This window comes from Artemia franciscana, chromosome 3 (genome assembly GCF_032884065.1).
Source record: "Artemia franciscana chromosome 3, ASM3288406v1, whole genome shotgun sequence".
Lineage (NCBI taxonomy): Eukaryota > Metazoa > Arthropoda > Branchiopoda > Anostraca > Artemiidae > Artemia > Artemia franciscana.
Genome location: NC_088865.1, coordinates 3,104,290 through 3,118,943, shown reverse-complemented (window position 1 = coordinate 3,118,943; position 14,654 = coordinate 3,104,290). Strand labels below are relative to the sequence as shown.

The window sequence follows — 14,654 nt, the reverse complement described above, 5'->3', positions numbered from 1 at the left end:
CTATCTCTACATAGAACTGACTTTCAAACCCTGCTCATGCCCTTCAATTATAGCAACCATTAATATCTTAATAAAAGCAAAGGCACAATTCGCCTTCGCAACAAGAACTTTTAAGAATAGACTGCGATGAATCAACCAAGTTAATAATGCTATCTCTACATAGAACTGACTTTCAAACCCTGCTCATGCCCTTCACCTATAGCAACCATTACTATCTTTTAAGCACACTGGTGAATTAGTTGAATACTTGACCTTCTAAATTCAACATATTGGTCAGAAACAATAGGCAGCTGACAGGGATTTTTTGACTAAACCATGCTCGTCATCATATTGTCTTATCCCTAGCTGGAGTCCTCGTCCTTGAGAGTTAGTAACTCTAACAACGAAACCTCGACATTAGATACAATTGCATTTACTTATCGATCGGTAAATTATGGCTTAAATTATTTAATTTACTGTAGCTCAGGTCCTTACTTGATCTCTTATTAAACCATTCGGCCGTCGTAATTAAGCAGAAATGTTATTTTTGGGATTTGCTTTTTTCCAAGTCGTAACACGTGTACCATTTTTTTTTTTTTTTTTTTTTTTTTTTTTTTTTTTTTTTTTTTATTGGTTCTTGAAAATTATTTAACTTTGACCACAAGACAATGGGGTAAATAGAAGAGGGCTTATAATTTTGTAATATTATTTTGTTTTCTTGAGAGAGAAAAAAAATTGGTGTCGTTTAGATTTTTCTTGAAAATTGAAAAGTAGGTTGAAATTGATAGTGAAGGTCCAAGATATGGAACGTTACCTTTTGGAATGTTACTGTCCAAGTTAGAACTTAGCGTTCATAGTAGAAGAGACAAGTTAGTAGTATAATGGTGATAATTATTGTAGTTTGCTGTAAAAACCCAACTGTGAAAGTAAAAGTCATAAACTATGTTAAATACATAAATTATGTAATAGATCGTAAAACTATATAAATAGAAGAGAAAAGAGTCGTACAATTTTTAAGCTAGTTCTTATTTATTTTTTGGGAGGGGGTCGATTTGCTATTTCTTAAAAATAGATTTCGACTGATAAGTAAAATTCTAGATAGAGAAATAATTCTTTTTATGAGTGGATGTATTGAAATTTTACGATATGATCGACACAGCCCTCTTTCAGAGAGGAGCGACATTTTTATGTCCATGCGAACTCCTGCAGCTTCTAAAATTTCAAGTAACTTGAATGAAGAGCATGTTAGACCTGGCGAATCAGCCAAACAATGCAATATTGGAAATAATCTGGAAGCATTTGGAAAAGCGAACGGTGAATTTCACGCAAGACTCGATCTATTTTGTATAATCTGCAGAAAGACCTTTGCAACTGTTTCGTCTCTAAAGAGGCATATTAAGCAAGAACATCAAAAAACGAAAATGTCTGCTTCATCCACTGCTCTCTTTCAGGAGGGGACGACATTTCAACTTCGGTTCTGCGAGCTCATGGAGTTTCCACAACTTCAAGAGACATGTTGACTAACCAGTGTATTAGTGGAAATAATCTGGAAACTTCCGAAGAAGTAAATAGTCAAGCTGATACAAGTCTCGATGAATCAAATCTATTTTGTATGATCTGTAGCAAAACTTTCACAGCTATTTCTTCACTAAAGAAACATATTGAGCGAAAGCATCTGAAGAAGAAAGTAATCAATTCATATGGTCTAAACTGCTCTCTTTCAGAGAGAAGGGAAACGTCATCTACGTCTACCCAAAATACTTGCTCTAATGCAAGTGAAAAGAATTTTGAAAAACCTGAACAGGTTTTTCAGGTTTATTGTCCAATTTGCAGTAAAACGTATAAGTCAGGTGAAGTATTAAAGAAACACGTAAATACAATACATTCAAAAAGTGCCTCGTGCTTTTGTCCATATTGCTACAAAATGTTAAGTGAGCCATTTCTATTGAATCAACATATACTGAGTGTTCATGATAAATACAAACCTCACCGCTGTCAGTTTGAGCAGTGTGGCAAGGCCTTTTCAAGCAAGATACGGCTTTCTGAACATATGGTATACCATGGACCAAAGAAACACAGTTGTGAAGTTTGTGCAAAAATGTTTTTCTTGCCAAGAGACTTGAAAGTCCACAGAAGAATTCACACTGGCGAAAGGCCGTACAAATGCCCTCATTGTGGAAAGACATTTACACAGAGTACAAATAGGAATGTTCATGTTGCCTCGCAACATTAAATGTTACCATTCTGAATTTACGTACATTTCTCTTATTGAAAAGTATCTGAGTTAATTATTTGTCCCCCACCCTTTTTAGTTTATTTTTGAACTCCTTTGTTGGGAATTACCCCTCGAGTGAATGTAAGTGCGTGAAAATGAGGCCCAGGCTAGAGATGTCAGTTGACTCTCGTCTTCGATAAGACTGTCTTAACTATAAAATTGAGTGAAAGTAATTATATCTTGCTAACAACCTTAACCAGATGTCTCTCAAGATTGATGTTGTTACCAGCTCACTTTTTAACATTCGATTTAAATAAAAGTTCAGTCTATCTTTAAAAAGAAGACACCTTTAAAGCATTCTCAAGAATGGTGTCGTTTGTGACTTAGTTTATCGTCTGTCGCCTGGTAGCAGTTTTAATTGCAAGCTCTGAGATTTTAGACGAATCCCTTAAAATTAGTGAATAACGCTGATGTTATTTCTCCTTCTGATGAGGTTACAATCATTGCACACCTCCCTGCAATTCATTTAAAGTTCTGGTCTATCGCAAGGCGCGCAAGGAGTGGCCACACTCAAGGCAAATATAACCCAGAAACTGGCACATCTTTGTTTCCCGTGTTGACCTGAGGTAGCCGTATGTTGCCATGTGTTGTATTGTCATTTTATTTTTTACAATTCACTCGTATTATTCAGTAATTTTATAGAATTTATGTGTCATTGTGTTTTTATTGACATTAATTAAAATTAATCGATCTGCTATATCACAGTGTATCTTTAGAACAGCGGAAGGAATAATTCCTTAGAATAATGTAATAATTCCTTTTAATAATAAAAAGATTACCTGACATTGCTCTATTGACTGTATTCCAAATTTAAGCCACATTAATACTAAAGCCCATGTATACTTTATAATACTTTTATAAGTATATAAACTAATGCGTCTTTAACGTAATTAGTTTGAGTGAAAATATAATAATCGTAGTAGTTATGATAATAGTTAATACTATATCATGGTGTAATGCACAAATGTCTTCAGCTGGATATGCTCGTGTCAAAAGCTGATCCCTAGCCCAGAAAAAAACTCCTTAGTGCCCCTATCCCTCCTTTTTTTGAAATATTAATCCAAAGAGGTTGTCAGATTACCCCCTTTTAATTTCTAATTTATATGGCAGGTCTGCCATATTCATCAAGTTTTCATTTTTGCACATAATCAAACAGTTAAATTTCATTTTCACTGTCCTTGGTAGCACGACCATATCCAGGATTTTTATGCATCAAACATCAAAATTTGTTTATATGTATGTTTTTGGACTCGTAAGTGGTCCATGATTTTATGGACCTAGATTTACGGTGTACTTTCGATATCTGTTGTCATCTGTGAGAGGTCCTTGTCTTATGGATCTCAGTATTTTTATGGTGTATCCTCGATATCTGTTGTTATACGTGTTGGGTCTATGTTCTAACAAGGGTCGAACATGAATTCGGATGTATTTGGGGAGGGGGGGTCTACATGTATTGTATGTGTTAAATATAAAAGTTATAGGGAATAAGTTACTGGCCGCTTAAGAATGGTTCATATTTATCCGTAAGGGGTCTGTATTCTTTGGACCTCGATATTTTTACGGTGTATCCTCGATATCTCTTGCTGTCTGCGAGGGGGTGTTTTTTATTGGATGGAACATGAATTCGGGCATTTTGTAATAATACAAAGATTATATAAAAAAAGAGAAAAATTTTCCGACTGCTTAAGAATGTTTTTATTTATCCATGAGGGATTTTCCGACGTTATCGTTTTTTATGGCGTATCCTCGATATCTCGTCTGCTGAGAGCGGTTTTGCCAAATCTGTTTATCCAAAATTCCGAGAAAACCGAGTTTGAGAATTTTGACATTTGTATCTCAATCGGCTGGATATAGAGCGCTGACGTCTTATAGCAGTGTCAATTAGACCGTTCGAAGTTTTTTTTACACAAAATAGCGTTTGTAACTTAGTTTCGCCAAAAACTGTTATTTCCGGCAAAACAGCTCTCAGCAGACGATATGTTGTTATCCATGAGGGGTCTGTATTTTTGTAGGATGTAATATGAATTCTCACGTTTTTTAGTAATGCAAAGATCATATGAAAATAAGGAAAAATTGAAAGTGTCCTCTATTGGTATTATTGGATAATGAATTGACCGCAAACTGACAGTATTTCTACTGTTTCGATTTGAGAGTAAACTGACTGTTTTTCTAAAGATACCTATCTTATCAAACAAAGTTTTTATCTAGTAAGAAAGTAAATTTCCTTTCATTAAAATTTTTATCTAGTAAGAAAGTAAATCTTTCTAGTAAAGTAAATCGACCTTTTCATTAGTTATGTTCCTCATACTTAATTGTGACAAATCTTGAATTTGTTGGAGATGCGGCTGGCATCACTAGTGACAACATCCCTGGTTGTAATATGGTAAGCAGGTCTCCAAAGGTTGCCTTCTTAAGTCTTTTTTTGCACTTTTAAGCACTTATCTTAGACCTATACCTTTACTTTAATTTTGCCGGGAACCAGAGGATGGACTATCCTGTCTGACAGCCATCTTCAGTCGCCTCATCTCCAGACCTCTCCGTGGATCTGGATCTTCTTTAAATTTTTTTTTTAAGATTTACTTTGTTGTCCTGTTTTTTTTTGTATTTAGGAGGTGTTAGGTAGGAGGTTTTTTTTTTTACTTAAGCAGCTCATATTTACTTCCATCGCTCTTTATTTAGTTACTGCTATTGCACTGCCTATGATGGCTAATTTCGGAACTAAGCAGCTCAATTGCTGCTTAGTTTCAGAATCATGTTCATACCACCATGATTCATCACCTTTGGATACCTTGAAAAAAGTGAGTCATTATAGAACTCTGACTTCAAAGCAGACCATGATTCTACGCGACATTATTTTTGCCACAGGGAGTTTGATTGTCGATTGATGTTTCACCACTTTCGGAAGGAGAAAAAAAAAAACACTCAAAACCGCTTGTTTTCCCATAACATTGTTGTTGTAGGCCGTTTTAACATTACAAGGGTTTCTGTGGATAAAGCGAAATTTGATGGTCATGCGTTGTTCACGAAAATCAGTCGTCGCAAAAAAATGACGAGCACGCAGAACAGCAATCAAGGTTTTTTTTTACACAAACAGAAAGCAACCTTCCACGGTGGTAGGAGTTGGAACGCTGGCTGATGAAAAGTAGCTCTACACGCTTCTACCAACGAAAACCCGGAACTACAGAAACTCCGTCCTCCAAAGCCCCCTTGCATTATATTTGCTGAAATATGAGCCCTTTAAAATAAAATCAGATGGATTTCAAACCGTTCAAATTGTTTTCCTGTATTTTTTGGGTCTAAAGATGATTAGCAGTTCATATTTTCCAAGATACGTTTTATCTCCTCTTCGGGACCTCTCTCGCATCAAATCCGAATTTTCCTTATCTCAAAGGTTATTTAAAGGCTATTGTAGTAGCCATCGGTTAAAAGTACAGCTTTTGAAGTACTAGTCGCATGGCCCGAGATTATTCGGTTTCAAATCCGAATAGTTAACCTCAGTGACCACATTTTTGTTCAACAAATGTTGCTTTATTCAGTACCTAGATGCGTCTTAAATTGTTTTGACTTCTTTCTCTTGCAGTCTTCAGGAATTTTAAATTTAAAGATTAGCGGTTTTAGAAAACAAATTTTAAGTTTTTTTTCTTTTTTAGCTGCTGAAGCTGATGAAGAAGAAGAAGAAATACCAGTTTTGGTAAGTTAACATTACTTTTATCACATATGTAAAAATAATGAAGACTGCTTTTTTTTATTTACATAAAAATTGTATAGTTTTAAATATATTATGTATTTCATTATGACCTTATAAAATACATTAGCACAATGTAAAACTGCTAAAAAATTAAAACAACTTCGGTATATATATATATATATATATATATATATATATATATATATATATATATATATATATATATATATATATACATATATATATATATATATATATATATATATATATATATATATATATATATATATATATATATATATATATATATATATATATATATATATATATATATATATATAGAAAGAAGTTATCTTCCCTGAAAAAAACAGTAAAAACACGCTAAATATAGATTACACAATATACACTATGTAGTTGATGAAAATCCTTAGTCTGTAACCAGCATTAGTACAAATTCAAAAACAAAGTTCTAGAGGAACGCGCTCTCATTCCAATAAATACCCTAAGGTGTGAATTAACAAAAATCTAATGAAGTGTAAGATATTTGTTTTCAAATGACTATCACAAGCTCTAATAGAGCTGAACTCGCTTCTTATCTCTAGTTGAAGTGAACAAAACTGAAACAACCAAGACAGTAAGACAAACGTTAAAAATTGATCAAACATAAAATTCAACAAACATGAAAATGGTCAATAAAAATTTTGCAAATTAGTAAAATTAACACATAGCAAAACTGTATTGAATGAATATCTAGATATATAACGTAAGTTATGTTACAATAATCGCAAATATATTGCAAATTAAAATGTCCTGTTTCCCTCAACTTCAGCACTATTGCTACGGGCAAATTACACACACTTAGCTACTTCATGGGAAACAATTACGATGATGAGTCATATTAATTGACAAAATCTGAAGAGGAGCTATTTATTCTTTATCATTATTTGTGTCCTTTTTATTTATTTTATTATTATTTATTTATATAATCACGACCCGAGAGCAAAAATTGTCTTACTCTTTAAGGAACCAAAATTTTTGGAGGTTTTTGCCATTTATTATTTTCTGCTCTTTCGAATGGCATAGGTAGGGCTCGCCCCTCTGCTGCCAAGTAACAGGAAATTTGGATAGTATCTTAATCGAACCGCCAGCACTTTTCCTGAGAGTGACATTGCTCTACGAGCAAAATTATCCTATCGTGCTTATTTGTTTTACAATCATCGATGGATTGTGTAAAAATCGAGCTGATATTTCTTTAACTAGACAAAAAGGAAGTATTATTGTAATATTATTTAATTGATATTAATTTAATATTATTTTAATTAATATTTTAATATTATAATGTAAAATAATATTATTTAAGTACCAGGGGACCGTGAAAAGTAAAAGTGTGTTTTTAATCCTCTTTCACAAAACAACTATAATTTCTTTTTATTTGGCAGCACTCGTATACCTGGTTCCCTACCACTTCAACTGCAATTATTCTTGGTGTGACTTTCAGTACTAAATATTCTTTTAGCTACCACGTTTCTAACGTTGTGAAAAAGGCAACTACGCTTGGGATCACTGACTACACTCCGACGACTAGGTTTCCCATTGGATCAGTTGTGACTAGCGTATATCTACTATATACGTCCCTTGCTAGAGTACGCATGCCCTGTTTGGGGACCAGAGGTGCACGACATTGACTACTTAAGTTATTATATCGAGGCTGTTCAAAAACATGCAACAAAAATCATACTGGGCCCCAAATATGACATGTATGTAACTGCAATAGGTAATGTTGAAATGCTAACACTGAGAGATCGGAGATTCCATCTAATGTGCAAATTTGGACAGTCGCTCTTCGCTAGTGAAAAATGTAGTACGTTGTTGCCTTCTTATATTCCCCCCAAACCTAATACTCGACACACCAACAAGTCCGGCCCAAATAAAATGCAGAACGAATCGATTCAGATGTTCTTTTATTCTGCTTTATGCAAGTGTCATTAATCCTGCTTATTTTTTTCTTCTTTTTCTTTTGTTGTAAGGGATAGCGTTATTTATTTATGTAATACTCATAGCTTTATTCGAAAATTAGATATGCGACAAGGCTATTGACGATTCTTGAATTTAGTTTGGTAGTAAATGTTCTTGTTACTGCCAACTAGGGATTACAATATTTACTTACTTGTTAACCTGTTTGATTTAATTATTGCTTAACTTAATAACCTGCTAATTAATGGTTAAGGCAATAGGAATTATCTGAAATTATCGATGATTTTTATCGCTAATTTTCCATAACTTGAAGTCCTATTAATTCTTCTTTCTTTCCAGAAAAGACCAAATTTGGACAATTCTGCAAATAAGGTAAGTCATTTTGCTTTGGAAAGCGATTATTTTGTTCTATTAGAAACTGAGTAGCTCAGTGTCCCTATTATTATTTATTGGCATTAGCCTCTATTCTATGTGCGTACGCATTAAATATTTTGGCTTAGGAGGGGGTAATGGTAAAAACTGACATAAGAAATGTTGAATTCTTTTGAGTGGGTGGGGGATTATATTCAGAATAAGATTTTACTAGCATTAGGATTTAGCTAGTGCTAATTTCGGGAATCAACTAGAACGAAATTTGTTCACAAATAAGATTTACTTAGTGTCTAAAGCTGAAGTTCAATCGAATTGAACTTCAGTTAATGCCAAGCCAATCATAATTTTTCGCAGAATTTTCTGATTGGCTAATGCTAGAACTATATCCAAATAGAAAAAAAATGGGAGGGCTCGTCAGAGCTTAAGATATCTGTACGACATAAAAAACAAGGATAGTACGAGACCTGAGATTAAGACAAATGCATTGGAGTAATTACGGTATTAGTTGATTTCAGTGTATACATTATCCATTGCAAATGGTTAAATCTGATCACTAGCGTCAGTTAGTACCAAGCTTTGGAACGAGCTGAATCTTGGTATTAGTAAAATATGTTGTGAATGGGCCTTTAGACACTTGGCCTTTTATTTTGAGGACTATCTAGTTGTATAATTTTAGTTTGAAATTATTATTCAAGACAAATAAATAAAAATTTGTTAAAATGATTATTTTAAAATAAAATAATTCGACTTATAACTACAAAAACTAGTTTCGCTCTATCAGCCACAGTGCCTAAATGTATTTTAAGAACTTGAGTGAATGAGAATGATGAGGAAATTCAAATGGAATTATGAGAAGACTTCAGCTGATAGAAGAAGAATCTTATAAAAAAGAATAATTATATAAATAAAACTATTAGAGGGTAAAATAGATAAACCGTGGATAATAGATTAGGTTAAGCTAGGTGCATATGTAGAATGGGACTCGGGTCCTCCATGTCGAAATTATATAACTAAACTATAGATTTTAATTAAGGACGGGCAAATTTTCAAATTTAAGAAAATTTTCCTTCCATTTAATCTTTTTTTTTTTCAAAAGTAAATTTAAAAGTCTTGATGTGATAAGCAGATTTATGATCAAGTATACTTTAAAATGGGGTACTTAAGAGATACGGAAGAAAGTGTAAATGTGATGAAGTAAAAAAAGGTGATCCTAGCAATCGAATAAAAAAGTACGATAACAGCGCGGAGGGCCACAGACTCAACCCCCCTGGAAAGGATGGAGTGGGTAATACTGAGAATCAGGTGGAGGGTGATTAAATTAAGCTTCAGTACCTACTTGAAGACGAATAATGGAGTAGTAATTTTATTAAATTTTTTCTCTCCTTTATATAAATAATGGTAAAAATGATTATATTACAGTTCTCTTTTAAGTTCTCACAAATGTGGGGCAATTTTCTTGGACCGATACAAGACGCTTTAACAGACAGATATTCATCCTAATTTTTAGAAAAAAAAATAAATTACAGTAATAAGTAATAATAATTAATAAAGTTATAAGTAATAATAGTAATAAGTAATAATAAGAAAAATAAAAAGTAATAAGTAGTAAGTAATAGGTAATCTATACAGCAATAAAAGAGAAATTAAAAAAGAAATTGAAGTTTTGAAGAAATTAAAGAAATTACAAAGTTTTCCTTAAAACTTGCTTCAGAACATAAGAATTACGATGGTCTTGTAAAGCTAGTCTTTAAATTTCTAGTTTCTTGTTTTTTGGTCTTCACTTCTGGTGGGCGATTCTGTTGGTCGAAATATAAATGTACATACCTAAGGGCGTTATTTAGCTTAACATGGCAACAGTGCTACCTGTTAGCCCCGATAGTAGAGTTAAAATTGCGTAAGGATAAATTAAAGCTTTTTTATTTCTAGGACATATTAGAAATTTTAAGAAGGTAAATATGAGAATCGTTGTTAATGAGCTGGAATATTGACAATAACACTCCATTATAGGGGTTGGTTCAGATGCAGTCAAAGTTGATTAATAAGAAGATTCTGAAACTCTTTAAAACCACAAGACTATTTTCTTAACTCTCTGTTCTATATTTTGCCTTCTCTTTTTTCTCCCAGGATGCGTGTAACTGACTTTTGATAGTTTTTTTGTGTATTTGTGCTGTATAAAAAAAAATGTAAATTCTTTCTTTTAATTGCAAAAAAAGTCAAGCATTGTTCCGTTACTTTGTTAACAGAATTTTGCAGTTTTCCTTTGTTTTAGATCTGAATTTATATTTTACCCTATTTGCTAAATCCTGATTTTCTTTGTTAAAATATTGGGATATATTTCTAGCCGAAAACTCCGTTTCGTAGAGTAGTGGAGGAAACTGTCGAGATAGACGAACGACTGAAAGACAATTCCTTTGACTCGAAGGTAATTACCCTCTTGGAATACTTCATTTTCCCCACGAGGACGCATCAGTCACTGTCCTTGATCTGACCAGGCGAGTCGGTAACTTCGTGGCTATCAGTAATTAAATAAAAATGAGCATTTTGTTTTTTTTTTATATGAGAGCGTCAAGACCGGTTGAACTGAGCAAAAACCAGCATTTCCCTTCTATCTATGAATGTATAAAAATTGTTGTTTAAGATACTTGACAAGTTACTGATGTGTCCTCTTTTTTTAGGCATCAGAAGATTTTGGTTTTTCTCCTCGTGGTAGAGGAACACCACGTGGTCGAGGAGGTGATAGAGGTCGCGGAGGAGATAGAGGTCGTGGAGGAGACAGAGGACGCGGTGGTCGAGGAGGTCGTGGAGGGAGAAGCGATGGTGGTGGCGGATTTGCATGCTATAATTGTGGTGATGAAGGTCATAGATCAATGGAATGTCCAACACGTGGACCTATGAAATGCTACAACTGTCAAGGAGAAGGCCATCAGTCAAGAGATTGTCCTGAAGGACGTAAAGAGCGTGGACCCATGAAATGCTACAACTGTCAAGGAGAAGGCCATCAGTCAAGAGATTGTCCTGAAGCACGTCAAGAGCGTGGTCCAATGAAATGTTTCAACTGTCAAGGAGAAGGCCACATGTCTAGAGACTGCACACAAGCGCGTGTCGAACGGGGAGGTCGTGGTGGAGGTCGAGGATTTTCACGCGGTGGTGATAGAGGATTTTCCAGAGGCGGTCGTGGGACACCTAGAGGAGGGCGAGGCGGAATGTCGATTGATGTATCTAGCAGCGGTGGAAATAAGAAAATGAAATTTGATGAAGAATAACTTATGTGATTTTCTCATAATTGTATCGTGTATATAAATAATAGGTATGTTCTTTTTTTGCTTCTTTTTGTTTTGTATACATCCATAGATGCTACTTTGAAAGATAAAATATAAAGTTAGCTTGTCATATTCTCCCCCGTGACAAAATAACTGAAAAACAAACTGTGGGTTGAGTTACACAAAAAGTATATTCTATTTTCCAATGTTTTATTTATTGATAATTAATGTTATAGTAGATTGAAGGAAACTCCTTTTCAGGGAACCAACATGAAACCTTTTCTGTAAAAACAGCATCTTGTGTGAATGTTTAACCCTCAGCTTGTCAGTTAGGTTTTAAGCTTTTTTAGTTTGTGTTGACAATCTATTTAAAAACGATTGGGCGATCTTGCCATAACTCTTGTGGAGCCTGAATAAGAGACTCGAATAAATGACAGAAAACTAAAAGCCGACACCGACTTTACCGGAAATCTTAAACATTTAACTTCTCATGTTCTGCGCTCTAGATGAAGATATTAAATGTTGAACTTGAATCAAAAATGGGGATTTTGTTATTTTGTCGATTAAATGGAGTAGAATTATCTTCTTTAAACTTAACTTATAAGACCTTTATATGAACTTTCATCGCTTTTCTCTTTTACTTTAAAAACTACTGAATATCCTACAATTAGAACACTTGATTTGAACTTGTTACATTTTAGCCTTTTGCCAATAAGTCATAGCTAATTTTTTTTTTTTTTTCTTTTCTCTTTCTTTCTCTCTCTCTCTCTCTTTCTCTCTCTCTTTCGATTCCGTTTTAGTAATGCTACTTATGTTGGAAAGTTTTACACGTAACCGAAGATACTATAAACTGATCTATTCCAAGATCAGTATTTGTGAAGCATTATTTTGATCAGTTTTTTGGGAGGGTGGGGGGCTAATCCCATTTTATCTCCTCATTCGTGACTTTTAAGTCCTTGTTCCCTATAGTTGAGTTTATTTTCAGTTTTTTATGCAGTGTAATTTTCAATTTTTACTTTTTATTCAGTGAAATTTTCTTGTTTAATATTCTATATATGAAAATTTATCCAGGGTAAAAAGACATTGCCTAATTGACTTAACAGTCAAAACCTTTTTTCTATTTTTCATGTCCTTTTTCACCTATTTCCTCGTGGTTTTCTTTAGATTCGTCTTTTTCAAGTATGTGGGTATTAGATAAATATGATCTAGTAAATATATGAATAATTATTACTAATAACTATATTAATAAATATAAAGCTTCAAAAATAGAATTGTCTTTTTAGATTTTGATGGAATAGTCAGTATGAATTGTCATTGAAATAATGCAAGAAATCTGTATTGTTAATTAAGGAATTGGGGATGTGGCACAGGAAATAACTACTGGTTTGTGTTAATTTGAGTTGATTTCATATAAATTTTTTGCAGCGTGGCGCGCGTGGCAGTTGGGGAGAACGAGCATACGAGGATTTACGCTTCACAAAGGGCAAAAGTTTCCGTCATGAGAAAACCAAGAAAAAGCGAGGCTCCTATAGAGGTGGAACCATAGACACGAGTGTTAATTCTATCCGATTTGATGATTAAGTTTAAAAGCAGCTTTTTATGGATTTTTTTTTTTATATTTAAGACTATTAGTGAATTCAAGTTTGACATGACACAAAATATCATATAAAGGATGTGGGTAGGTTGTAAGGAGGAAAAAGGAATTATTTTCTTTGTTTGGTAATTTTTTTAATTGCAGTGTACTAGACTCCTTAGTTCATTGGTAGGCAAAAGATAAAGTTTGTTTACCGAATGTTGTAAGGTTTAATCAGATACATATTGTGTTAAAAGAGTCCCGGATTAGTTATTACAGGATAACTCGCTTACCCTTTAACCTATTGGGAAAAGTCGCTTACCAGAGGACTAAGCCTAAAAACTCGGCGACCATAGAGTACACTTAATCTCTTTTATATTATTTTTTTTCTGATTATAATCAAAAATATTCTTCCATTATTGTTTCTACAAGCTTTTCGTGTATCAATTTGGATTTCAGTAGAAACGGGTTTGTGTTACATGTAAATAAATTTCCTTTCATAAAACACGGCAAATATTAGTTCTGAGATTACTTTAAATTCCGTAAGTATGAATATTAAGAATGAGAAAAGTATAAAGTATGAAGAAATAAAAGTATAAAGTAATGAAGATAAAGTATGAGATTACTTTAAATTACTATTCCAACTTTAAAAACTTACAGCACAACATTACCTCTGATATTATAAAATCTGTTTTAAATAATTCCTGAGAAAATATAGCATTGGAAAATGGTTTATACTTTCCTTTATATGTATATGACTGACAGTTTAGTCTGTTGATTTTTTTTTTTTTTCTATGTCAAATTTTTTGAATATTTTATTCGCGACAAGTTATCTCCTGTCTTTTGCTCAGAAAAGAAGAATTATGTTTCTAAGATAATGTAGTGATGATATTTTTTTGAGACAGTAAAGTGTAGGCGAATATCAATTGAATATTTCGGCTGTATAACAAATAGCTCTTTTCAGCGAAAATGTGTTGCATTCTTTTTGTATTTTGTGTTGAACCTGATTCGGGTTGTATTTCTGCGCGTGTTTTATCTTGCCGAATTTTCGGCAATATTGATGAGCCATGTTATTTTTAAATGCCGATGTAAGCCAGCATTATTAAGTTAAAGCTAGCTAGACCAAAATAAATGGTTCAACTAAACATGCTTTTATTGTTTTTTATCACCGCTTCGTTTTAGGAAATTTTACTTCCTTCTTGTCTTACAATGCTAGTATAGAACATTTTATAGAATTCCATGTATATACGCTGGGAAGGAGATTGAGGGATTAGATACTTTCTTCGATTTTAAGACTATCAATGAAATAGGACTGATAAATGAAATACATTGATAAGCAAGAAAGCACAAAAAATAGAGAAAAGAAAAAAATCTAAGAGAGGGGGGTAGGAATAGTGAAAAGAGAATAAAAAAGAATTCAAAAAGGGAAGAATTGCTTCTGTATATTGATGGTACAACGAAAATGCACTAAACGAAGGTGTAAGTAATTTCTTTGACCACACATCCTTTACAATTGATGCGAAATAAAAATAG

At 33.3% G+C, this 14,654-nt stretch overlaps 1 protein-coding gene across 3 annotated transcripts in view; it reads left to right on the top strand.

Annotated features, from left to right (window-relative positions):
- LOC136024753 (nucleolar protein dao-5-like) overlaps positions 1-14,266 on the top strand; it is a 44,211-nt gene extending 29,945 nt beyond the window's left edge. The window contains exons 9-12 of one of the 3 annotated variants that reach the window (XM_065700202.1): positions 5,905-5,945; positions 8,256-8,288; positions 10,964-11,595; positions 12,974-14,266. In XM_065700202.1, the coding sequence (XP_065556274.1) occupies positions 5,905-5,945; positions 8,256-8,288; positions 10,964-11,551 (662 nt within the window). In that variant the 3' untranslated portion in view covers positions 11,552-11,595; positions 12,974-14,266. Of the gene's footprint in view, positions 1-1,430; positions 2,952-5,904; positions 5,946-8,255; positions 8,289-10,629; positions 10,711-10,963; positions 11,596-12,973 lie in introns of those variants that run through there. The other 2 variants (XM_065700203.1, XM_065700201.1) reach the window with 2 other exon arrangements.
- The last annotated feature ends 388 nt before the right edge of the window (positions 14,267-14,654 follow it).